At 44.9% G+C, this 27,395-nt stretch overlaps 1 protein-coding gene across 1 annotated transcript in view; it reads right to left on the reverse strand.

The window, feature by feature from the left end:
* CEP350 (centrosomal protein 350) overlaps positions 1-27,395 on the reverse strand; it is an 821,600-nt gene that overhangs the window by 552,048 nt on the left and 242,157 nt on the right. Inside the window, exon 17 of the mRNA XM_069232082.1 lies at positions 16,624-16,787. Within this exon, the coding sequence (XP_069088183.1) occupies positions 16,624-16,787 (164 nt within the window). The remainder of the gene's footprint in view (positions 1-16,623; positions 16,788-27,395) is intronic.

The following is a 27,395-nucleotide window of genomic DNA, read 5'->3' on the forward strand; positions in this document are numbered from 1 at the left end:
CTCCGCCTGTGTTCCTGTGGTAATAGCCTTCTGCTAATAAAGGCTGCTGGTTGGTCTAGGCCCTCCTCATTCAGATGTGCTATGCCATGCTCTGAAGCATCTATCTGCACGATGAACTCCTTAGAGTAGTTTGGGGCCCTGAGCACGGGTGCCGTGGACATGGCTTCCTTTAGAGTCAAAGGCTTTCTGACAAGCCTCTGTCCAATTCACCAACCTAGGTTGCTTTTTGGAATTAAGTTCTGTTAGGGGGGCTACTATGGTGCCATACCCTTAACAAACCTACAGTACTATCCAGTGAGGTCTAAAAAGGCTGTCACTTCTGTTTGGGTTCTAGCTGGTTGCCAGGCCAAGATCGTCTCAATCTTGGCCTGGAGGGGCTGCACCTTGCCACCACCTACTAGGTGTCTCAAGTACACCACAGAACCATGCCCAATCGTGCTCTTACTGGCCTTGAGTGTCAGGCCTACCTGTTGCATGGCCTGGAGCCCCTCCTGGGGGTGGAACAGGTGTTCCTCCCTGCTGGAACTGTAGAAAGAAATGTCGTCTAGGTAGGTAGCGTACAATGCATCCTTAACAGCTAGGACCCCAATAACCAACCATTGGAAGGTAGCGAGGGCATTTTTCAATCCAAAGGGCATCACTCTGAACTGGTAATATCTCTCAGGATTAGAAAAAGCGTATCTCTCTTTAGCCCCCTCAATCAAGGCGATCTATCAGTACCTTGACGTGAGATCAAAAGTACTGAGGAATCTGGCAGAGCCTAGCCTGTCTACGAGCTCATCAGCTCAGGGATGGGGTGAGTGTCTGTTTTTGTGTCAGAACTTAGACTCCAGTAGTCCATGCAGAACCTAAGTTCTGGCTTAGCACCGGGGGCGACAGCCTTGGGTACCAGCACCACAGGGCTGGACCAGGGACTGCTGGACTTCTCAATCACCCCCAGAGCCAGCATCTTGGCAACTTCCTCCTTGATCCTGGCCTTCACCCTGTCTGACAACATGTACATTTTGTTTTTTACAGGGGAACTGTCTCCTGTGTCAATATCATGGACATGCAAGTGTGTGAGGGAAAACAGGGAGGAGTACTGCTCCAGTAACTGGTAGCAGTCCCCTCGCTGATCTAGGGTCAGGGAGTCAGAGAGATTAACACCCTCCACTGACCCATCACCTTCCTTGGCAGAGAGGAGGTCGGCGAGAGGTTCACTCTCCTCCTCTACACCCGCATATGTCACCAGAAGCATGTTGACCTCAGTAATCTCAAAAGGAGGATTCAGTCGGTTTACAGGGGGCACCCTCAGGGGGCTCCTAGTGGACTGGAGAACCACTAAGTAACTAGCCTTCCCTAATGCTCCTTGATCTCAAATGGGCCAGTCCAGCGGTCCTGGAGAGTTCTAGGCTCTACTGGCTCCATTACCCAAACTTTGTCACAAGGCTGAAACTCCACCAGGGTGGCCTTCTGGTCATACCAGCATTTCATCTCTTCACTGGCCTCGAGGTTTGCAGTTGGCCTTTTTCCAGAAGCGTCGCATCTGGTTGCGGAGGGCTAGCATGTAGCTGACAACATTCTGAGGGGGTGCATTGTGAGCTTATTCCCACCCCTCTTTTAAAATGCTTAACGGTCCTGTGATAGGGTACCCATAGAAAAGCTCAAAGGGACTGAACCTTACCCCTTTCTGGGGTACCTCTCTGTAAGCAAACAGAAGGCATGGCAAGAGGACGCGCCACTTATGCCTCATGGCGGTATGTGATCATGCCTTTGAAGGTCTTGTTGAATCTCTCCACAAGACCATTACACATATATATATACACACACACACACACACACACATATTAATAAACAGCAAAAGGCTTTGTAAGGTTGGAAAACTGTGTAAAATAGCAATAAGCAATAGTAGACCTAGGGAGAGGCCAAATCCTTTACTAAGAAAGTGGAATGCGAACACAGGGCCCCTACCTAAGTAAGTAAATCGTGTAGAGGTGAGCTGGGAGTACTAGAAAACCACACAGGTAAGTAATGCAGTACCCTCCAGCGACCAGGAATGCAGGAGTAAAACACTGGATTTCCCCCAAAACCACCCCAAAGGATGAAAAGAAGAAAATAAAGACACCCAGAAAAACCTGCAAGAAATCAGCAATAGATTACCCAAGATGGAGACCTGTGGAGAGAGGGGACCAAGTTCAGAAGTGTCTGTGGAGTCCAGGGGGAGTAGGAGATACTACCCACCCCAGGTACCTTTTGAAGTTGGTCGACGAAGAAGGAAGACAGGTCAGCACTGCAGAACAGAAGCTTGAGAAGAGTTCCTGATGCGTGCAAAAGGTGTCCCACGCTGGAAGCTGGATTGCAGATGGGTGTCGGTGAAGGATTCCCACCAATAAGCCTTGGCAAAGGCAAATTTGCGGTTGGAGGAAAAGAGGTGCTGCCGGGGACCAGCAAGGTCCAGGAGGACTCTACCCAGGAGTGGGAGTTACAGGGAACCCACTGCATCGCTGAAGGTCCAAAGGAGCAAAGGCAGCACCCACAGGTGTCCCACAGCCCATGCAGCACCACAGAAGTTGCTCCCACGTTGTCTGAGGACTATGCAGAGGCCCAGGAGTTGCAGGAGGGTGTGCTGGGGGCTGGAGATACATGTTGCCTGAAGTTCCCCTTGGAGGTGAAGCAAACAAGTGTGGGCAGCTGCAAAGCACAGGGATGCTGTCTTGGGTGGAGTGGAAAGGAATTACCACCACCAAAGTCCGACAGTTGGTAGAGAGGACCAAGGGGACCCCTTCAGACCATCACCGTGATGCTGGATCAACACCACTCAGGATGAGGGGAGATCCACAAAGCCAGTTGTCAATGTAGCCAGGTAACTGCGGATGTAGGGGAGTGTTGCCTTCACCCCAAAGGAGATTCCTTCTTCCTCTTGTGCAGGCTGAAGAGTCGCAGTCTTCTGAGGATGCACAGTTGGGGAAATGTTGCAAAGCTGGCAGGAATTCTGGATACAATGTTGCAGAAGAGTCCTCCTTGTGGATCTGCAGCTTGTGGGCTCCTAGAGGGTCCAGTCACGGTTCCAGAGGCCAGAAGTCGAAGCAGAGGTTGCAGAGGAGTTGGGGGATGACCACCCTAAGTCTGTCAGGTCTACCACTGCTTATCTTGGGGTATCCCCATATCCTTACAGCAAATGGCTCCATACATAAGCCAAATAGAAGCGAGGACAAAGGGTACCCCTGTCTTGTGTCACAGGCTATATCATGGTGTTGTGACAACACATCATTCACCTTAACCTAGCCCTCGGACTGGTATATTTCCACTACACCCATTGCCAGAAGCGAGGACCAAGTCCAAACATAGCCAATACTCATGGAAGGTATAGCCAGTGTACATGATCCAACTCCTTTTTGCCATCCACCAAAAGGATTATGTTACTTACACTGTAAGTATCTGTTTGTGGCATGTAGTGCTGAAGATTCATATGCTCTATATACTCCGCCATTTAGTGTTGAGTCCAGATGTGTGCAAGTTGTTTTTCTTTGAAGAAGTCTCTTTAGTCACAAGGTAAAGTGACTACTCCTCTCGGTGATATTGCGCATGGGCATCAACTCCTTTGTTAGATTGTTTTCCAGCAGTCAGGTGAGAATGGAGTAGAAGTGTTATTAAAGAGAAGTCCATGCATATGAGATTATAAGAAAGATACTGCAACAGCCACAGGTGTCCAGGGAGGAGGGCGGGCATATGTGAATTTACAGCACTACATGCCACAAACAGATGCTTACATGGTAACATAATCCGTTTGTTGGCATGTGTGGCTGTAGATTCATATACGCTGCACAGACTATAAAGCAGTGCCCTCCAGAAAATGGTGGCTAACCTGTGGTTGTTGCAGTTGTTTGAAAAATTATATGTAGTCCTACATTTGCTTGTTGGCATGCAAACACATCCACATAGTAATATTTAGTGAAGGTCTGCAGAGCTGACCATGTAGCTGCTTTGCAACCTTCAGATATTGGTATATTGACCAAGAAAGCCATAGAAACTCCTATTTTACGAGGAGTGTGGTCTAGGAAACACGGACTAAGTTCATTTGGCTTTAGCATAACATATTTAAATGCATTCAACTATCCATCTTAAAACGCCTGATTTAGATGTGTGTTTCCCTGTGTAAGGGGTTAAAAAAGCGAGAAAGAGCTGTGCGGTTTTACGAAACTCTTCAGTCTGTCAATATAGTACATGAAAGCTCTATTTTCATCCAATATATGAAGGGCTCCTTCTGCAACAATCAGATTGCGGGAAAAAAACTGGTAATTCAAATTACTGGCTTAGGTGGAAAGAGGAAACTACCTTTGGTACAAATGTTGAGTAAGTTTGAACGACTACCCTATCTTACATGTCTGAGGGAAGTGATGGCTACCAGAAAAATAACTTTAAAAGATAGAAATTAGAGAGGGTAGGTATTTAACGGTTCAAATGGTGGACCCATAAAGCCTGGTAAGTACAATGTTGAGATTCCAAGCAGGTATAGGGGGCACTATGGGTGAAATTACTCTTTTAGGCCCTTCCATGATGCTTTAATAACTGGTATTTTGAAGAGTGATAAATGCTATCTGTTTTGCAAGTAGGTGGCAGCCAGATGCAGGCATACTGACGTGTACGCTAGACCCGAGGTGTTCAAGGAAGCAAATAGCAGACAATGTCTTGAACAGTTGCATGAAACGGATCAATATGTTTACTGTGGCAGCAGAAAACAAATATTTTCCACTTAGCAGTGTAAGACAAGCTCTGGTTGTGAGTTTACGGGCTTCTTTGAAAAAGGTCATACATTCTGATGGAAGACTGAGGTAACCAAACTCTGTGACCTCAGGAGCTAAATCGCTAGGCTGAGTTCCTTTGGATTTGGGTGCCTGACTTCTCAATGGTTCTGAGTGAGAGGATCTGGGTTGAGGGGAAGCTTTTTGTGAGGCATTACAGAAAGTTTGAGAAGAGTGGTGAACCATGGTTGTCGAGCCCAAGAGAGAGCTATTAGAATGAGTGTGAGAGGTGTTTGCCTGACCTGCTGAACCACAAAGGGAGGAAGAGGGAGAGGTGGAAAAACATAGGCAAATGACCCTGACCAGTTCATCCACAGAGCATTGCCCATGGATAGTGGGTGTGAGAGGTGAAGTCTGGGCATTTTGTGTTGTCTTCAGTTGCAAACAGGTCTATATGTGGAAACCCCACACCTATGGAAGTATGGGAAGAGGACTTGTAGTTGGAGTTCCCACTTGTGGACTTGTTGCTGCATCCTGCTGAGGCGGTCAGCAAAGTCATTGTCCGTTCCTGGGAGGTATTTCGCTAATAGGTGAATGTAGTGACATAATGACCTATATCAAATTGTCTGAGATAGACGTGATAACTGTAGCGATTATGTCCCCCCCCCCCCTTGTTTCTGTAAATAAAATATGGCCGTTGTGTTGTCCGTGCAGACTAAGACAACTTTGTCTTTCAAGTGAACTAGAAAAGCTTGCAATGCTAGGTGAATCGCTTGAAGCTCCAGGTAGCTGATAAGAAGGGTCTGTTTGGTGTCTCAGAGACCCTGAACTGAGAATTTGTAAGTGTGCTCCCCATCCTGTGAGTGATGCATCTGCTGTACGAATGATCTGGGATACAGGGTCTAAAAAAGGCTGCCCTTTGTATACATTTTGTGTCTTCCCCCACTGCAGTGTGATGTTTGCGGCTGTCTACCAACACTAGAACTTGTAGCTGACCCTGTGACTGTGACCATTGAGTTGCCAGACATTCTTGCGGCAGCCACATATGTAGTCTGGCATGTGGCACTACTGCAATTCAAGATGTCATCATGCCTAAAAGTCTCTGAATTGTTCTATTATGTGTCGACTGGGATGAAATTGTTCACTCAGCTTTGTGATGTTGTGGACCCTGGCTGTTTGGGGGTAGGCTAATCCCAGCTGTGTGTTGGGAACCACCCTTAAGTATGGCTTAATCTGTAAAGGTTGAAGGTGAAACTTTTGTATGTCGATTGTAAACCCCACTTGATGAAGAAGTTATAGAGTGGATTGCGTACTCTGCAGACGCAACTAACTCGTATTCGTTTGATGAGCCAATCGTTCAGATATGGGAAGACATGAATACTATGTCTGTGTAGATGTGCTGCCACAACCGCTAGACGTTTGGTGAATACATGGGAGCGGTAGTGACTCCGAATGGGAGTACTTTGAACTGGTAATGTGTTCCAGCTATCACAAACTTAAGGTATTTGCGGTGAGTTGTATGTACTGGGATCTGAAAGTAAGCGTCCTTCAAGTCTAGTGCAGACAAAGTTGCTGTGTACTATTAGGGGAATCACATCCTGTAGAGTTACTGAATCAAAACGCTTTGACAGTATGTAACGATTTAATGGCCTGAGGTCTAATACAGGCCAAAGGGAACCATCTTTTTGGGGAATTAGGAAGTATAGGGAGAATACTCCTGCACCTTACTGATGAAGAGGGACAGGCTGTACGGCCCCTTTTTCTAGGACAACCTGTACTTCCTGTTTTAGCAAATGTAAACTTTCTATGGAAAGTTTGTATTTGCGAGGCAGAATGTTTGGAATTGTTTTGATGAGCTCCAGACAATAACGATGTTGGATGATGTCCAACACCCACTGGACTGTTGTTATTGTTTTCCAAGTAGGGAAGAAATGCTGTAAACGTCCCCCGACAGGTATTAGATGGTCGGAGAGAATGGGATGGAAGTCATTTTTTGGATGTAGAAGGAGTGGCGTGAGTGGAGGCACCCTTTCATTACATTTAGAATTGCTTCAACTTTATGAGCCTTGGTAATATCCCTTGAAGGTGAGGTTTGATGTTGCCTGTAAGATGAGGTAGAGGCATCTGATGATGTTGCTAAGGTGCCCTGTTGACATGTGGGATGCCAAAAGGAGCAATGAGGAGTGGGAATTTGAAGTTGCCCCATGGATTTGGCAACTTCTGTATCTTTTTTCATTTTTATTCTAATGTTTGATCCACGTGGGGACCAAAAAGATGTTGGTTATAGGGGGCATTTAAAAGTGTCTGCTGTACTTCTGGCTTAAAGCCAGATATGCATGACCAGCTGTGTCTACAAAATAGTATACGTGTATTTGTACCCCTGGCAGCTGTGTCTGCTGCATCAAGAGCAAATCTGATCGAGTGGTTTGAGGTCAATCTACACTTTTGTACAATTTGGTGGCCTTTTTTATTTTACTTCTCATAGAGATGTTAATGGAATTCCTCAATTTCATCCCAATGGGCTCTGTCATACCATGCCAATTGCCCTTGAGTGTTGGCAGTTCACGAACGGCTGGATATCTGTACTGCCACCCTTTAGCCTGCTGCATCAATAATTTTAGACACTATCAGGTGGAGGGGCATCTGCTATTGTTTGAGAATTAGGTCTCTTACGGGCATTAGAAACTACCAGGGAGTCTGGAGGGAGTTGGCCCTTAATGTAAGGAGGGTCTGAGGGTGCAGCTTAATATTTTTCATCCATCCTTGGTGTAATAATACGTGCACATACTGGATCTTTAAAGATCTCATCTGCGTGTCGGGTCATCCTGTTAGAAATGGGGTCTCTAGTTGGCAGTGGTTTGCACCCTGTCCAAGTAGAAAGTCTCACTCTAGTCGGGGTAAGGGAGCCACACAGTTAAGAATGCCTCTTCTCACACTCTTGGTAGCTTGGCACAGTCAAACTTACCGCCGGGGCAATGTGCAAAGTACTTGTGTGTACACACACACGTACATACACACACACATTAACACACTGAAAACACCACAAAAGTACTCCACACAAGTTTAGATAAATAGCCAATATCTGAGTAAAACAAGACCAAAACAACAAAAACCCAACATACACAAGTAAAGATACCACCTTTAAAAAGTTGCAACGAGTCTTAATCCAGAGGAATCAATGGTTGTCTCTTTTTAACACAGTACCTGGGATGCCTTCAAAACAAAGATGATGTGGGCTGCAGAGGAGGTGAGGTGCTGGAACTCACAGCGATGTGTCAGTTTCTTATTGCACCGGGGAGGTGATGTGTCTGTTTCTTACTGACAGGGGAGGCGATGCGTCAATTCTTTCCTTGCTGGAGAGGTGATGCGTCAGTTCCTTACTGGCAAGGTAGGTGATAGGTCGGTCCTCTCCATGCAGTAGAGGGGATGTGCCAGTTTTCTGACAAGCAGCTGCGTTCTTTGTTGTGATAGGGGGTCAATGCGAAAATGAAGCCCAGGGACGATGCGTTGGAAAATCCAGATGCTCTGTGATGATAGAGCCGCAGTGGAACAGGTGCTGCTTTGATCCTTCTACTGTTAAACAGGCACTGCTTCGACTCCTCAGCCGCAAGGCAGGCGATGCATTGATTTTTCTGTCGCAAGCCAGGCAATGTGTTGATTTTCAGCCGCGGTGATTTAATGCATGGATTTTCTGCCACAGGACAACAGTTTCCACTTTCAAGGGCCCAGGGACTGGGTTTGGCACCACTTGGCAAGTCAGGACTCTCACCAGAGGAGTCCAGACACTGGCAGGTGAAGTCCTTGATGTCCCTGAGACTTCTTAAGAGAAGAAAGCTCAATTCAAGCTCTTGGAGAACCTCGGAAAGTAGGATGTAGATGGGCAAAATACAGTCCTTTCACTCCCATGCCAGAAGCAGCAGGCCAGCACAACAGAGCAACAGGCAGAGTGGCAGTTCCTCCTACAGCATCCAGTTCTTCTTCCCTGCACTGTCCTTAGCCCAGAAGTGTTCTGAAGTCTCGGAGGCCCAATACTTATAATCATTTTTGCCTTTGAAGTAGGCAAACTTCAAAGGAAAATCTTGTAGTGCACAAGACGCTCTGGCAGACCGCACCTCCCACAGGCCACTATCCGTGTGGCAACTGTAGCGTATGCTGCCTCACACGTAGATCCACCACCATCAACCTTAATCTTAACCTTAAAACCCCATGGGTCCAAAAATCGCTGACGAACTGCAACAGCAAGAACGTAGTCTACGTAATCACCTGCCCGTGCCCACTCAAATATGTGGGTATGACCACTTGAAAGGTCAGCACAAGAATTTGTGAACATAGAAGCACGATTCGGTGTAAACGTGACGCTACAAAACTTACCAGTCATTTCCTATCAAAAGACCACTCGCCAGATGACATGTCATGGACAGTTCTCGAACAATTTTCTCCTACAACCCCCAACATGTCAAACAGACTATTTCGGGCTGAACAACGCTGGATTTGGAGACTACACACTGACACAGCGGGGTTAAACGATGAGATACCCTGGTTCTCTCTCCATCATTAGACTCCTTACATGACCTACATACTCCTTGAGTCCTTCGCCCCTCTCCCCCTCCCCTAGTCTATGCTGTCTCACCTCTCTTCTCCTTCTGTATTTGTTTCTACCCCCCCTACCTTTCTCAAGCACTGTCACTAATTTTTCTGTCTCTTGACCTCTTGCGCCCCCACCCCTTCCCCATCCCCTCCCTCCCCATCCCTGCCTCCCCCTTCTTTACAACTCCCCTTGCTCCCCCTCCCCTCGTTTCTTTCCTCTCAGTCATCCTTCTTTCTCTCCCCCACCCTCTTCCCCGGCCTCTCAGTTTACCCCACCTTTCCTTTTTCTTCTTTCTCTCCTCCCACCTTTCCCTGTCCCACTCTCCCGGTTTCTTTCTCTTCCTTTTTCCACTTTTCTTGTGTTTTGTCCCCCTGCTCACTCTGCTTTCTCTCCCTTTTGTTCCCCCCTCCTTATATGCCCCCCTTTTCCCCTTCCCTTCCCCCCTCCCCTTCCCCTCCCCCTTTCGTCTCATCCCCCTATTCCCCTAATTTATTTTAATTTTCCCCTTCTTCTGCTTCTTGCCTGCATCGCAGGCGGAGGACTACTAGGGACATTTCCCTCTTTGCACCGGGGAAACTACATCTCCCGGCACGCCCCGCGGGGACGGCGTCTTCCCGTTGACGCTGTCCCCGCGCGAGGGCGTTTTCTCTGAACATTTCGGCCGCCACGACTGGGAGCACCACCGGGGCCGCCCCCCTCATCATCCAGGCGCCCGTCCTCACATTATCGAGGCACGGGTCCGCCGAACGCACTTCCGCCAGCCACATCGAATCATGGCCCGGACCTTGGGCCGCGACGGTGAGCACCATCAGCTGTATCTCATTTCCAATCATGGCCCTGACCTCGGGCCGCGACGGTGAGCACTACCAGCTGTATCTCATTTCCGCCTATTAAGATTACTATATTTACCTGTCTCGCTCAGGCCACTTTATTCCAGCGGTCCTGAGAGAGGTCGGTCTAGGCGCATAGAGAGCGCCCGCCTTTGATGCAGTGAGTGAGCCGGTCATCATTGGACGCACAGATAAGCATTCTCCCTCTTTCCCCATTCCTTTCTTCACCTCTTTCTTTCTCCTGGCTGCTTTCTTTCCCTGTCATATATATTCACCATTTATTTTCTCTCTAGCTTTTTCTCTCTAGCTTCTTCTAGTTATTGTATTCTGTTTATGTTACTCTTACTGCTTTTTGTCAATTTCTTTCCTTCCTTTTTTCCTTTCCTCTCCCCTGTTCTTCTACAAGCTAACCTTTTTTACTACTACTCTGCTTGTGCTTTCTTGCCTCAACCTTTACTCTAGGTTTATGGACCCTAACCGGTGTCATATTCTGATGGGCCCTGCCCTCGTACCTTCAGGGGTCTCCACCCCTCCTCGTCCCTGCCCTTCTCTCTTATGTGGCTTTTCCCTTGTTGTCTTTTTCTCCCTAAACCTTAGAGTCTGACTATAAGGGGACGCTCCCTCTCCTGGACACCAGAGGCCAGTAGCCTCCTGTGATAGGGTAAGAAATTCTCCCCTTCACTATTGTCCTCTACGCAATGACGTATTTTTATGCGATTTATGCCCTATGTACTCAGAACTGCGTCCTGCATGAATTCGCGCACGTGTGTTGTGGATTGCTGTGTATTGCTGTGTCACCTTGTCACTCTCAGTATCGGTCCGATTTGTTTTATTTCCTTTAGGTCCTCCCCAGGTAATTCCTTGGCAAGATAGGCCCCCCCCACCCACTCGGGTATTACTATTTCCTATTTGTTATTTTATGATTCATCGCTCATTGAGCATGAATAGCAGGGATCCTTTGCCCTGATTAATGCCCGAGACCTTCCTAGGCTCACTCTTTGAGAGCAGAAACATGTTGGCGTCGTTCTTTTAGATAGGCGACCCAGTGAGTCATTGCTCTCACATTGGTGTCCCAGTCTCCTTTTTAATCACACCAAACAGAACCTTCCATTAAATAACTCACATGGGTATCTGTTTAGGTGTTTTTATTTCTTAGTCTAGCTGGATCCCTTTTCCAGAACCAGAAATTATTTACGCACTCCCTCCTGTTTTTTTAACAGCGAGGTTGAGTCTGCCCAGGTGGCACTGTCCTACCTGGGTGGGGCTAGGTGGTCATATGATGAAGCATGACACCATAGAGTGTGTGAGACCACCTAGTCCGTAAAGGAAATCCCACTCCCAGACCTTACACCACAGTCCACCCATGTCTCGCCTCTAGTTGAGGATTACGAGGGGCCAAGTGTTATAATTGACATACCAGTGATTCGCCCCCTTACAAGAACCCCGTACTCCCAGTTGTGTGTTTGTGCACAAGACCCTGTCTTTCCTGCTCTGGCCCCAGACCCACTACAAGGGGGTTGGAGACTGCTTTATGTAAGGACAGGCACAGCCCTATTCAGGGACAAGTGTCAGCTCCTCTCCCCACTCTAGCCCAGGAAGTCCCATCAGGATATGAGGGGCACACCTCAGCCCCCCTTTTTTTTATGAGAGGGAATTCACAAACATCCCAACTGGCATCCTGACTCAGACATGTATTCCACAGACAGGCAAAGGAACAGAATGGTTAAGAAAATGCACACTTTCTAAAAGTGGCATTTTCAAAGTTACACTTTAAAAACTAACTTCACCAAAAGATGTATTTTCAAATTGTGTGTTCAAAGACCACAAACTCCACATCTCTATCTGCTCCCAATGGGAAATTACACTTAAAACATATTTCAAGGCAATCCCCATGTTACCCTATGGGAGAGTTATTCCTTGCAATAGTGAACACCGAATTTAGCTGTATTTCACTATCACAACATATAAAACACACCAGTACATGTCGTACCTCAGAAATATACTACACCCTGCCCATGGGGCTACCTAGGGCATACCATAGGTGTGACTTACATGCAGTAAAAGGGAAGGTTTGGGCCTGGCAAGGGGGTATACTTGCCAGGGTGAATTGGCAGTTCCAAACTGCCCACACAGACACTGCAATGGCAGGCTGAGACATGTTTTCAGGGCTTCTCATGTGGGTGGCACAATCAGTGCTGCAGGCCCATTAATAGCATTTCATTCACAGGCCCTTGGTGTAGGAAAATGCCTCTTTTGACAAGGTCACCCCACCTCCCCCACACACACACACGTTTTGTGTGGTTTCTGGTGCAATTTCAACTGAAAGTGCACCGGGTCCCAGCAAAACAGATCCCCAGTTCCAGATCTCTTTCCCCAAATCTGCAGAGTCATTTTTCCCAATTGGCAAACATTCAGCTACCACTGTAACTACATAGTAGAGGGTAACCCTGGTACCTAGGGCACGGTGTACTAAAGGAAGGCCTCTGAGGGATGCATCATGAATTGTGCCACCCTCAGGGACCCGCTCACTAAGTGCACACAGTGCTGCTTTCGTAGGCTTCGTGCCTTGGTGCAGAACTAAAATTAAAACATGCCATGGCACCCAGTCTGTGTGCCCTATCCCCTTTTACACTGCATGCAATAAATGTAAGTCAACCCTTTAGCAGGCCTTCCAACCCTAAAGGCTGGGTGCATTTTATTACATGTGAAAGCATAACAGCATGAACAGTTATGCCCCTGCTATGTCTTTGTCGATTCTCAGACATAGTAAGTGAACAGAGAAGCCATTTTAAGTACGTATGTTGGACACTGGTCATTACGAGTTCCCCGACATGATGGCTTGACCGAAAATAGAGATGTTTGGTATCAAACAACTCGTATTATTAAACCCTCACTGAATCCAGCGATGGATTTAGTACATACATGCGCTCAGATGGCATATTAGAGATGCCTCCTGAAAACCTACCAACTCCTAGCATGGGCACTGACAGGTCGAAACCAGTAAAGCCACCTTAAGCAGAGATCTGGCCCTCTGAGGTAAGAGCCACTGCTCTTGAGCTGGCGCGTCTCCTCTGCAGCAGCTGCAAACCTTTTACCAAAAAACGATAATAAACTATGTTTATTATCATTTTTTGATAAAAGGGGAAGGGCCACAGACTGTGAGGAGTCATGAGGGGGAGGGCACATCACTCCCACTCACTGTGCACGTATGTTTGTCAGGCCGCCCATACACACATGCTCAGGAGGATCTCCTGCCGGACAGTGTGTTGCCGGGCTTGAGAGAGCAGACACTGGCTCACAGTCTGCCATGGAGCACCCGGCTGCGGGGGGTAGTGTCCTGGTCCTCCAGAGCATAGATACCACCTCATGGTCACCTGCAGCGTCAGACGGTGCCCAGAGTCTACAAGGCAGTGGACCAGACTCTGCTTTTAGATGCCTGTGGAAGTAACTTCTTTACTCCAAGGGAGATTGGCTGTGGTTTTGAAGTGCTGGCAGGCTGGGGATTTGGTAGTTCTTCAACACGCAGGGTGGTTCACTCTGTTGCATCTGTTGAGAGGTGCGAGCTGGCAAAGTTCCATGCCACAATGTCCACAGCTCGTCTGCTTTTCTCGCCAGGCAGTGGCTCTTCTTCCCGTGATTTATCAAATCTGAGTTCTTGGGTTCATGGATGCCACCTAATTACTCAATTTAGGGGCATTACAGTGAGTGCCAGGTATCAACCAATGGGTTGCCTACCTGTATGGTGACTACACCCTCTATATGACCACTCCCATTGGGAAATGGGCATAACCCTGTCCCTAGAATACGAATTCTGCCCAAAACAAGATGTAGGAATTTGGAAGATGGTGTCCACATCAGCTGTTCCACCTCAAGGGTGGGACTGGCATGATTTGAGCTCATCTCCTAATCTTACAAATTTTCCAACCTGTCTTGCTGCCCAAAAAGTGGAGTCAGGACAGGGGGGTGGTCATCTCCGCCATCTGGAAAGACCTGGGTCGCATTATAAAGACGTCCAGGTCAGGGGGCAGGCTTCTGCATCAATTCAAGAGGTCTCATCTCTACTATGTTTGGTTGGGTAGAGGCTATTGTAATGATTTAGGGCACATGCAGCACATGTGTTTCGTACAATTGAGCACATAGGCAGCACACCGAAGTCTTAGACTGAGGATCACTTGCCAGGTTCTAATGTACTCTTTTGCTACTACGGTCAGTTCACTCAGCCATATCAGGACTCCTGGGATGTAGAAGCTATTGGGAATGGCAGGGATTATTATACTGTGCCAATACAGCGAAGCTTATTACAGTCGGTTTCTTCACAAGGATGGCTCACCGAGGACTGAGCAAGTATCCCATGCCGCTCCCTGCTTACCGTGAATTGCAGCCGCCGCTCGTGTTGTATGGAATTGAGACAGCAGACTTTCAGCAGTGCCCTCATGCCCCAGTTTTGGTCTTGTTATATTGCAGTAGCCCTGTGCACCATGCAGCTCCTCACTTGTCTTACCTGTTACAATCGCCAGTGCTTCAGGACTCAGGGAATGTCCAGGGTTGCCCACGGAGTCCAAGTAGGGGTGTAAGTTCCTGCACAAGACGGTGTGCACTGCTCAGATAGCGACGAGTTGAATCATGGGGTGGCTGCTATTTTAGAGTATGGGCTACCGATCCAGCAGTCTATCAGATTTCAGGATCCTCATTATCTCCGGAGTCCGGGGCTTCACAAGTTGCTCCACTAGTTTCCCCCAGCACCCCTGGGGTAGAGCGGTGTAGTTGGTGCCCCAGAAGCACCACAACTGCCTCTGTTTTGCATAGGTGTGGCAGAGTTCTGTGAAGTTACTTCTATATAGGCACCATCTTGGCCATGCCCCCATCTGCACATTTTTTTAAACTATCAACATACTGCTGGAAGAGGAAGCCAGAGCTACCTTACTAGAAGTCAAAAGGCAGTTATAATTCTTAGACATTAAGTATGGAATGCTATAACACTGCCAAGTTGAAATAGTACAACAATGGCAAAGCATATATTTTTACTGAGCATACAGAAGTGGTCACATTTATCAAGTCCCATGTCAAGAAAGAAGAAAAAAAGGCAAATTGGGTAGTGACAATGTCACTGCCAGGATATTTCTTTAGAAACGGGCGCTTCTAACTACACTGTCAGAAACAGAAAATTAAAAGCTTAAGTTTGTGTATCATGAAACACTGTGTCCAGTTTGTTTAATATCCCAGTATTAACACACAACCAAATTTAGTACTTGAATTGATCTTTAAATCATGTCAGTTGAACATACCAGGTTTCAAAACGGTGCTCCTCAAGGGGTGCGAAGGTTCCATAGGTCATACATTAACAAAAGAGGCAGCATCAAAAAAAACAAAAGGTAAGCAGATTTAAAGTGCATAAAATATGGTAGAAGAAAATCAGAAACATGTTAAGTTATGGGAGATAGAGAAAAAAAATATCAAGGAAAAAACCTGTTGCTTATGGACTGAAAGGCTTGCAAAAAAAAAAGCATGCCCAAACAAAGTTTGTTATAGGGTACAATAGACCCAATGTCCAGCAAACCTGTCATGGCAGAGCAAAACGAAACTAAAATTAAGTCCAATAGGCTGTGGTTTTAAAGCCTCTAAGACTCCATGAGGACTGTAAGTTCTGACTCAATAACTTTGGTAGCCCAAGGCATATCCAATTTCTTCTTGACAGCATAAGATGATCTACTGAGCCTGTAAATGTATAGAAGGTACAATGTTTGACAAGAAACACATTTCCCAGTACCATTTGAAGCTCAATGCATACATTTATGAAACACACTGAGTGAAACACATCTTTTAGTTTTGTTAAAATAGTACATCACTGCCATTGCTGCTATCCATTCAGCTTCATTTAAAACTTGAATCTAAAAAACTGCCAGCTCAACATCTCAGAGTGATCGTGTGGGGCATATAGATATTTTGAATGAGGTACAGTTTAGATTCTGGTCAAGTGGCTGAGCTGCACATTAATCTCATTTTTTTCTCTTAGCCTCTGCTCACATTTTGTGCATAGAGATTTTATTTCCCTTTTAATCAATCCATTTCATATATAATTTGATTTGCAATTCTAATATTGGATATGGTAATGCATCTTAACCAGTTGGACTATCTCAAAGCTCTTCAGAGGATCAGGACCTACTGATGGAGAACTTTATCTGCCAGCTCACTTCATCTACCAGTCACCACCAAGGTGGTGGTTGACATTATCCCAGGTGATCATCTTGCTTGAATGCGAGCAACTTAATTTGCATACATAATGTGCAACTTTGGATTCAAAATTTAATGTTAACTGTGTTACTTCTCTGTTCACTAGCTCTTTAGCTACAGGCAGCCACACTGCCACAGTCTTAAATTCTACTCAACAACAGGCAGACTCCGAGCCAGCAACTGAACTCCTTGCTACTGCCTCACTATTCACAGTCTTAGCTGCTCCTTAAATATACATGCAGCTGTGACTTACCTTCAAAATCTGTGCTAGAGAGACAGTCTCTTGTTGAGCGAGCGATATCCCTCGGACCCGTTCCACATCAGACAGCTGGCGTACAGATTCCTCAATTGTGCTCAGATAGTTGAGCTCTGCAGACATACGGTGCTGCAGTGCAGCAGGAGAAAAGCGCATTGGGCCTGTGGATCAAAGTGAGTAACAAACATAAATATACTTCAGGCGGACTTATGAAGAGTGCTTCATATGTAATGAATATATTATTCTTAATCTATACACAATTCTGACAATCTTTTCTTGATGAAATGCAGTGTTTTATTTTTGACATTTTTGTTGAGGGGCTCTCATTTACCCCCTCCTGAACTTGTTTTCTTGTACAGAGAGACAATCTTTCCAATTTCACACCTTCATTTCTCCTTCTCCACTAATCACTTCCACTTCTTCCCCTCCATGTTTGTGTTTTTTGAGTTTCATTTTAGCCATACACTTTCCTTGCCTCTCCTTCCACTATGCTTTGTTTTTGATATTATTCATCCAAAACAGTTTTGTAACGGATTCTGTTGAAATGACAGAAGATGGTCCATCTCATTGAACAAACAATGGTCTTGGAAACATGATCCTCTCATGCTCCCTCCAACAAGGTTTCTGTAACAATAGTAATCGCATACATGCTTTCATAGTTCGGATCGCCTATCTACCCTAGGTTCCTGTGCCTGTCACTTCAGTTTATTCTGCTCTCCTTGCATTCTTATTACTGATTCTCCTTTGCTGAGAGCACAAGTTTCACCTCAGTTGCATCTATACTGGGTTTCCTTTTTCGGTTTCCTGTCTCAAAAACCTTTGTTGCTTGTATTTTCAATTCTCCTTTGCTGTAAAGCTACAATGACATGGTCTTTCTTCAGGACTAGAAACTCATGTTAAGCTTCAATATGATTTACTTTCTCAGATTCATATGAAAGGTAACTATGTTGCCATGTTTCATGCCTTTCCTCTTTTTTGTTAACATTGTATTTTAATTAAAAATACTTTTTGATATCTTTTTGGATCTCCTTCTGGATCACCCTCTCTCAATGCAAGTAGAGAACATGCCAAGGCAGGAGTTAACATCCTGATCTACAAAGGTATTACTGTTCTTGTTTTGCTGATGTTGCCATGTAAATGTGCAATCTCCAAATCATAAGGAGTCAAGCAGTTTTGACATTTAATATACCTCAGTTTCCAATTTTGTTCGATCATTTGTTTAAGATTTCACCTTAAGAAGGTTTTCTTTACTCAGTTGCCCGTTTCCCAGTTGCACAGGAAAACACTGGATTGTAAGGACTCAGTGGTAAGTTTAGAACAAGTTTTTCTCTTTCTTTTTTTCACCCTCCTGTGTAGTGCATGAAGTCAAAGTTGACAGACTATGCTCCTGGAACCATTTCCTCAAGAGACAAAACGTGATAGTGCATAGCAGGCACACTGTTGGTCAGACAAAGACATCCTTAGGGCAAATCTGTCTCAGCCACTCCATAATGCTGGACAAGTTAATTCAGGTAGGTATGAAGAAGTATATTAATCATAAAGCACTACATATTTGATCTTGAACAACATTGCTATTGGTATCATTACCTAGCAAGCCCATATTAAATATGCAACTTGAGATTAGTTTGCATAGCTAAAGCTGTAAAATACCTTACTTGGAAATCAGACCACTTCCTTGGAATTAAACAGATGACTCCTTCGGTATGTAGCCAGAGCTAAAAAAAATATGTGGACTCACAAAAGCAATTTCAATGGCCTGACATTTTCAGTCAAAACATGTTCAATGCACAAGCACATCACAGATGTTTACTGCATGACTAGTGATCATAAGGTAGGATGTTTGACACTTACTATTATTTAGTGGCAAAATGCGGTCTCAGATTTTTCTGCAACTGCAAAATAAGATATTCACCTAGTTTTATGTTTTTGAGTCTGACACTTGCACTTCCACTGAGCGATAGATTTAAGTCTAAGATTTTACCATTTCATTCTCAAATGCAAGTAGAATATCTAATTGTTGAATACATTACTAAGAGAAAAGTACAACAAAATAGGGAACTTCCTTCTCTCTTCTGGCCTAAAAGGTCCACTTACACATGGAGTTGAATCAGCCAATATAGCAGGTTGTAACAGAAACTACAGAAATCATTGTTGTAAGACACTGAAATCCATACATAAAAGATCCTTCAACATTGTTCATCTGAGTAGTCAAAACCAAGCAAAATTGAGAATGTCAGGAATTCAACTCATTTTTTCTTTTAGTGCCGGCTCCTTGTGCTGGCTATACTCTAGACCCATTTTTGTCTTTTGACATGGGAGCTTGTAGTCTATCCAAACATGCTTACTCTACTTTGGTCACATTATAAAACAATTAACTTTTGCAATTTGTCTCCCAGCTGATTCTTCTGAGCACTCTTCCAAGTATCAAATGACAACTAGGGGTGGGGCCAAAGAAAAAGACATTAAGCAAAACTACCTCATTATCGAAGCATGTTTATCTTCTCTTTCTTGTAAGGATTTTAATTCAGTTTATAAGTAATTTGACTTTTCTATCTCACAACTTAGAAGTAGTAGTCCTTTTGAAACTGAAAGCTAAAGGAAATAGGCTCTTTACTGAAAAGCAAACTGGCCCAACTCAAAAAAAAAAAAAAAAATAGTCAGAAGAAAGAAAAAAAAAATGGTTTAAATAGGAGTAACAAACCCCCAATTGGCATAATCTGCTTTCAAGAGATCAGTTTTGAATCACATAAAGTACTTAAAACAAGATACTTATTTACCTACACCAGAAATGTCTATTTCTCCAATTAGAGTAAACAATAAATGTCTGAAGCTGAGCATTATCTAACAGTACTCCAGAACACTGGCAGTAATCCCTCTCTTTTGTTCTCAAATATGTAAAATATTGTCTTGCTTCACTGACCAGAAGGTCACAATATTTTCTAACATTAAGCTGCAAATGTCTCACAATAATTATTTTTTTGCTCTTTTACAGCAATTAACCTCATTCTGTCTAGTCACACTTGAACAGCTGTGAGATCGCTTAAATTAAATTTAATTTGCTTTACCAGTAGACTCCTGTCAAATCAAATGGTTTATATCGTTGCTCTCTGTGAGCTTCTTTTTTTATCAACATTCTAAATCATGTCTTGTGCCAGATAGGTTTAAAATTGTAGTGATTACTCCCCTACTTTAAAATTAGACCTTGGAATCATAACAAAGGAATAAGACTGATTCTTTCCTATCAGTTAGCTCTAAACGTTGAAGAAAACTAAAGGTCAAAACAGGCTACTCTATACTCTCAATTTCACTTCAATCATTGCCATGAAGCATTATGCTCACATTCAGGGATGGAGTAGTTCTTAATGGGAATATTAGAAGGCGGGTTTGAAACATATGATGACCTCATCACTGCTCTGATGTTGCTCGACCTATCAGTGCCCTTTAACATCTTCAATTATGCTGTCCTTCTTGAACGACTGAATGACACTGAGGTAACTGGTCTAGTACTCATGAGAAAGGGACCTCAGTTGTACAATTTATTACCTTTTTAGTACTCTGCAGGGTGCACACAACCTTAAATGGTCCCAAATTGTAAAGGACTTATTTCATCAACCAGAAGTTTCAGTCATCTAATTTGCTCATAATTTGTCGGCACAACATTAAGGATGGCTATCCCTTCACACGCCTCACACTACGGAACAATAACGTTTTTAAACTCAATCTTAAAGTAAAAAATATTAAATTTAGAAAAGACCAAAACTGTTTCATTATAAAGTGAATTACAAAGCTTGCTAGATGAACAGGACAGTTAAACCTCAGGATCTAATCGTGCTTTAAAAGTAGTCATATAGATTACTATCTCTGTTTCTCTCGTAACAGTTCCTCTTCTTGTTTCTTAATCGTTACCCTACTATCCGTGGCTAGTATTTACAAGTTTACCATTCTGTCCACTATACCATTCTTTTGATCTTCTATATAGAATTTGTTACTTAGCTGTAACTCCCTTTTTCCAGTATTGGTATCTTTCATAGATTCACATGCTTGAATCATTTCCTGTCGTTGAAGTGGGTGGGAGTCCCACGGTATCATAGTAAGCAGCATATATCAGTATAATAGGCTGCAAAAGGATTACAAAGTTCAGCTTAATAGCCTATGTCCTTTATAAACAAGCATGTGCAAAGCCAATGGGTTTCACCTTTGTCTTTTTTTCTATGTAACTACGCTTACAAATATTTAAAAAAGTTATAACAATGTTTGTTTTAATAAATGCAAAACAAACATTATAACATTTTTCTAATATTTGTAAGCCAGTTACATAGGAAAAAAGACAAAGGTGGAATGTACTGGCGTGTGGGAAAGACAGAAGAAGACGGCAGAACACAGAGGAAGACAAAAGACGGCAGAACAGATAAGTCAAAAGAAGACGGAAGACAGCAGAAGACAGAAGACGGTGGAAAAAAAGGGAAGACAGGAGAAGGAAGAAGTGAGAAGATGGAAGAAGAGAGAAGATGGAAGAAGAGAGAAGATGGAAGAAGAGAGAAGATGGGAGAGGAGAGAAGATGGGAGAGGAGAGAAGATGGGAGAATAGAGAAGGCGGGAGAATAGAGAAGGCGGGAGAAGAGAGAAGGCGTGAGAAGACAGAAGACCGAAGAAGAGAGAAGATGGGAGAAGAGAGAAGATGGGAGAAGAGAGAAGATGGGAGAAGAGAGAAGACAGGATAGAGAAGACAGGAGAAGAGAGAAAACAAGGTGTGAGAAGAGTGCAGACGTGAGAAGACAGAAGACGCCATGCGGTAAAGAAGACAGTGAAAACAGTATGCGGAAAAAAAAAGGAGATTGGCGGCAACGAAGAAAGAAGACAGAGAAGAAGGCATAGAAGAAAGAAGACGTCAGTGATGTAGGAAGAAGGCATGCAGGAAGAAAAAAGAAGACAGCAACAAAGAAAGAAGACATAGAAAACGGCAGCAAAGAAGGAAGACCGCAGAGAAGAAAAAAGACGGCACGCAAGAAAGAAAAAAAAAAGAAGTACCTTCAGCGTAGCAGCCAGCGATAAGGATACTGGCCAGTGTCCAATAGGAAGTGACTAAAAGGAGTACTAGGTCCACAGACAACTCAAAGGCAAGATCGGCGAGGTCTTGTTGCTGCATCCTGCCTAACAGGTCTGCTAACTGGTTGTTCATTACTGGGAGATATTCTTCGAGTATCTGAATGTGAATCGCCTGTCTCAAAATTGATGGTGCTAAGCTGGATAATTGGGATGAGCGTTCCTCCACACCCACTGTTTTTGCAGATAATACATTGTTGTCATATTGTCTGTGCGTATTAACACAGCTTTGTGTGAAATTTGTGTCAGAAAAGTGTTGAGTGGTAGGAATACTGCTAGTAATTTATGCGGTAGGTTTGTTGGATGGAGTTCCATTGTCCCTGTATAATAAGGTTGTTGAGAGGAGCTCCCCAACCGGTCTGTGATGCATCTATTGTGATTTGGGTGTGAGGCACAGGGTCCTGAAAGGACCGCCCTTTTGATGGGTTGGTGTGATTGCACCACTGCAGAAAGTTTTAAGTCTGGCGGTCCAACGACACTAGATCCTGAAGTTGAGCTTGTGACTGAGACCACTGTCGTGAGAGGCACTATATGGCTAAGCATAAGGCCATCATTCCTAATGTTTTATCACTAATTCCACTGTGTAGTGTGGTTGTGATGCAGCTGAGCTATTAGATCTTGAAATGCTTGAATCCTTAATAGATTTGGGTATGCTAATCCTGAGTGAGTGTTGCAAATTGCTCCCAAATATGGCTGTATTCGTAATGGTTTTAGATGGGATTTGAGATAATTGATGGTGAATCCCAACTTGTGAAGTAGATCTATTTTGTGTGTGCGGTTGACATAACTGGCTTATATTGGCTTTTATTAGCCAGTCGTCCAGGTAAGGGAAGACATGTATGTGTTGTCTTCTGAGGAATGCTCCAACTACATCTAAGCATTTGGTGAGCACCCTTAGTGTTGTTGTTACTCCAAATGATAGTACCTTGAACTGTTAGTGCTAGGCTGCTATGACAAATCTTAGGTACTTGCGATATGCTGGATGTATGGCAATGTGGAAATATGCGTCCTTGAGATCCAATGCTGTCATGTAATCTCATTTTTGCAGAAAGGGTATGACATCTTGTAGAGTGACCACTTGAAAGTGTTCTGAAAGAATGTTTAGGGTGAGATGCCGGAGATCTAGAATTGGCCTTAATGTGCCTTTATTTTTTTTGGTATTAGTAAGTATAGTGAATATACTCCTGATTCCAATTGGGATATGGGTACTATCTCTATGGTTCCTTTGAGTAGTAGTGACTGTACCTCCTCTTTTAGTAATTTGAGATAGTCGTGAGTAAGTCTGTGTGAACGAGGGGGAACGAATGGCGGAGTGGTAATGAGTTCCAGACAACAACCATATTGGATAATTGATAGAACCCATTTGACTGTAGTGATGTTTTGCCATTGTGGATACAAATTTACCACTCTTCCTCCCTCAGGAGATTTATGTGCTGTGGTGATGGTGAGTGAGTCACTGTTTGGTTGCAGTGGAGGAAGTTCTGGAAGTGGATGACTTGCCTCTTCCTCTATTATTGGACCCTCTGTATGAGCCTCGAAAGGAAGCACTTGAATAGAATTGTAAGGTTTATGTTGGGAAGTGGATGCTGAATCTGGGACTGCTTGCTTGAAGCCACCTCTGAATTGTGGCCTGCGAAAGGTACCTCTAACAGGTGTAGTATATAATGCCCTAATTGCTTTGGCTGTTTCCGAATCTTTCTTTAACTTTTCTATAGTTGTCTCCCCATTCTGGCCCAAACAGATGCTCCTTGTTGAAAGGCATGTCTAAAACTGCCTACTAAATTTCAGGTTTGAAGCCTGAACATCTGAGCCATGCATGTCTCCTAATAACTATGCTGGTACTTATGTCCCTAGCTGCAGTGTCAGCTGCATCTGTAGCGCATCTAATGGCATTATTTGAGATTGCATGTCCCCCTGTAACTATCTGCTATACCCACTTCTGGTGCTCTGGTGGAAGGTACTGAAACAACTCTTCCATTACGTCCAACTGGGCCCTGTCATGCCTGTCTAAAAGAGCTTGAGAGTTGGCTATTCTCTAGGGGTTTCTTGCTTGTGAGGCAACCCTTTGTCCTACAGTGTCTACCTTTGTGCTCTTCTTATCTGGAAGAGGAGCACACCCTGTAGACTGGCACTTTTTCTTACTGCCTCAACCACTATGGAGTCTGGTGGTAACTGAGTTCTTATGAAGACTGGGTCTGGTTTATAGTTTTTAATCAACTCTACGAGTGGTAATCCCGGCCTTCACTGTTTTTTTAAAGATGTCTGTTGAGTGTCTGAGCATCCCTGGTAGCATTGGGAGACGTTGATACTCTGTATGAGTGGATGTCAGAGTGTTAAAGAGAAAATCATCCTCTTTAGGGTCAGTGTGCATCTGCACATTATGGTATGCAGCTGCTCTCGCTATGACCTTTCGTATGCTGGGGCAGAAGGTCTAGCAGGGTATTCATTGAATGTAATGGGATCAGGGTCATATAGATCCCATGGATCTGTATCCTGTTGAATGTCACTGAAATCCTCCTTGTGTGGTGATGCTGAGGATGTCTGTGGAGAGGACTTGCATCTGGTATGTGGGTGATGGTGGTGGTGTGGGGGGAAGAAGAAGAGGAGAATGTTGAAGCGAAGGTTGTTTCTGCTGCACCGCCTTGTCTCCCTCTTTGTCATTTGAGACCTTTTTTGGTTGAAGTCCAGCATCTAGGGTCTCTTGAAAGGATAATTTTCTTTTCATAGTCACTGGAGGAGAGGCAATTATCCTTCCTGTGCCCTTCTGTATTTGTAATTTGCACTGTCGAGCGTCCATAACCTTTAGAATTGGCTGCATTTCTGAGGTTTCTTGTGTAGAAGTAGTAATTTTCCCAGTTGGAGCTTTCGGTTCAGAAGTCTTTGTTCCCAAGTGTTTTACTCGGACCGAAAATATCAGCTCCGAAACAGATTAATTGTTTTTCGGTTCCGAAATAGATGTATCTTATTTTCAGTTTGACACCGAAGCAGCTGGACCAATCTGTTTTGTCGGTGCCGAAAGCACTTTGGTCTTCATTCTTGGTGCCAAACCCGAAGGTTGGTCATCCGGAATTGTTTTTCGGACTCGACCATGGCCCGAACGTAGTGGAGGACCGACAACCAGTGCTGGAGACTTTTTCAATGTCGTTGGGTGGTGTGACAGGTCAGGTGTACTCACATACTGCACCAGTGGTATAGGGTGGCTGTCTGCATTGGAGTAATGGTCTTAGTCAGCCTCTAATGAAAAGCGCCATACTCTGTTCTTCTTCCTCTTGTGCATGTTCCTCAGTGAAAATGTCTGGTGTTTCCTCTGTAGCCTGGATGCCTTTACCAGACGACAAGCTCTTTAGTCCCAGAGAGTCTTTTTTGATCCAAACAACCTGCAGGCGTTGCAGGTCTCCTCTCGATAGTGGGGAGATACGCAGAGATTGCACACCAAATGCTGGTCAGTGCACAGGAACTTGGTGTGACACCGAGGACAGAATTGAAATGGAGTCCGTTCCATCAGCCTGACATTGAAGAGGGCCCTAAAATGGCAAGGCCCCTTTTAAGGAAACCGACCCTGATGTTTTTAATCGGATCGACTACAGATAGAAAACGCAAAACAACACCGACAGTATTATAGAAAGGTAGAAAAAGTTCAGAGGGCCTGAAGCAAGATCCACTGGAGCGAGAGGATAAACGTCTGAACCCGACAGCAGAGAGAAAACAATCTAACAAAGGACTTGATCCCCCATGTGCAGTATTACGAAGAGGAGTCATTCGATCTCGTGACTTGAAAACTTTCTTTAAAGAAAAACAACTCTTAACACTCCAAGCCCAACACTAGATGGCGGACATAAGCAATTCATGTGCATCTACAGCTACACATGCCATCGAACATAGGTGTTACAAGTCTGGGAGGGGTAGCCTCCCCAAGTCACCGGTTTGCTTGGAAGGGCACGCTTGGTGCCCTCCTTGCATAAACCGGGTTGCACCAGCTCAGGTACTCCCGGTGCCTGCTCTGGCACGAAACTTGACAAAAGAAAGGGGAGTAACCACTCCTCTTTCCATCAACACCCCAGGGGTGGCGCACAGAGCTCCTCCAGGTGGTCACTCAATTCTGTCATCTTGAAACCAAGATGCGCAGAGGCTTATGGGAGCATGGCCAACTCAGGCAGGTGATGTCAGAGACACCTGATAGGGATATTTAGGGACTCTCTTGCAAGTGGGTCCCCAGATTCGACGTGCAATACTCCACCAGGACTACTCTTCATCGTTTACTTCTACTTCTGACCACTGGAACCACAACTAGGTTCTTCAGGACCCGACAAGACTGCAACTCCTGAGACGACCTCCCCTTGCAACATTGTTTCTCCGGCTCCTCTCAGCAACTTCAACATTTCCCCAGCCTTGCATCCTCTGGGGTCAGCGAGACTTCAGCCTGCACCAAAAAGCAAGAAGGAATCTCCCTTGGAATTAAGGAGTCACTCCCATGCATCTGTAGGCATCTACAGCAAGGACAACTGGCTGCATGGATCTGCATCACAGGTGGTGGTCTGGAGTCGTCCCCTTGATCTTCTCTGCCCAACTTGGGAGACGGTGAGCCCTTGCCTGTCCTTGCAGGACAGAACCTATGTGCACCACGACTCTTGCAGCAACCAAGGCTTGTTGTCTCTTGCTCCAAGGGATCTTCAGGCTCCAAGTAGTGCCGGCTGCCAGTGGGTTGCATGTGGGGGCCATGACTGCTTCTGCTGGCTCTCCCAATTGCTAAGGGTCTAGTGTTGTGTTACTATAATAAAGTACCTTTATTTTGGTAACACTGTGTGGTTTCTTTCATGTGTGCTAAGTTGCTGTGTAACTATTGTGGTATTGTCTAAGCTTTGCATGTCTCCTAGATAGGTCTTGGCTGCTCATGCACAGCTACCTCTGGAGAGCCCTGGCTTCCTAGACACTGCGTTCATTCCCTAATAGGGGGTCACCTGGTTCTGGTATAAGGTGCCAACACCATAAGTGTTCACCACACACCAGGCCACCTTCCTACATCTAGGAGGGCCCTGGTCCACCAAGTAGGTGACTTCACCTTTCTTCTCCACAATGTGGTGGGACCACTCCACCTATCTTGGAGTGCCCTGGGAGCCACAAGCTCCAGGACCCACACTTTCTGCACTGGCTGCTAAACAGTCAGCACAGCCTTTAAGCCATGCCACTGCTCTTGCATGTTCTTGATTGGCCTCAAGGTTTTCGCTTGCCTTCTTCATGTACTGTGCCATTCTAGTTCTTAGGCCTAGTACATAATCTACTATGTCTTGATTGGGGTGTTTGAGAGGTTGCTGCAAATCCTCTTTTACAGGAGCAGGTGAACCCCTAACTGGGTACCCAAACAGAAGTTCAAATGGTCTACAGCCCACTCTATTCTGTGGAACTTCCCTGTGGGAGAAGAGGAGGCAAAGCATCCCATCTCCTTCTGAGTTTTTCATAGTGACCCATTATCATGCCTTTTAAGATTTTGTAGAACCTTTCAACTAAACCATTTGTTTGTGGATGCTAAGGGGTGGTGAATTGTAAATGTCACCCCACACTCCTTTCACATAGCTTTCAGGTATGCAGGCATGAAGTTTGTACCGCTGTTGGACACCACCTCTTTAGGAAAACCCACCCTGGAAAAAATTCCCAGGAGCGCCTTGGCT

The sequence above is a fragment of the Pleurodeles waltl genome, chromosome 4_2, assembly GCF_031143425.1.
Source record: "Pleurodeles waltl isolate 20211129_DDA chromosome 4_2, aPleWal1.hap1.20221129, whole genome shotgun sequence".
NCBI classification, from domain to species: domain Eukaryota; kingdom Metazoa; phylum Chordata; class Amphibia; order Caudata; family Salamandridae; genus Pleurodeles; species Pleurodeles waltl.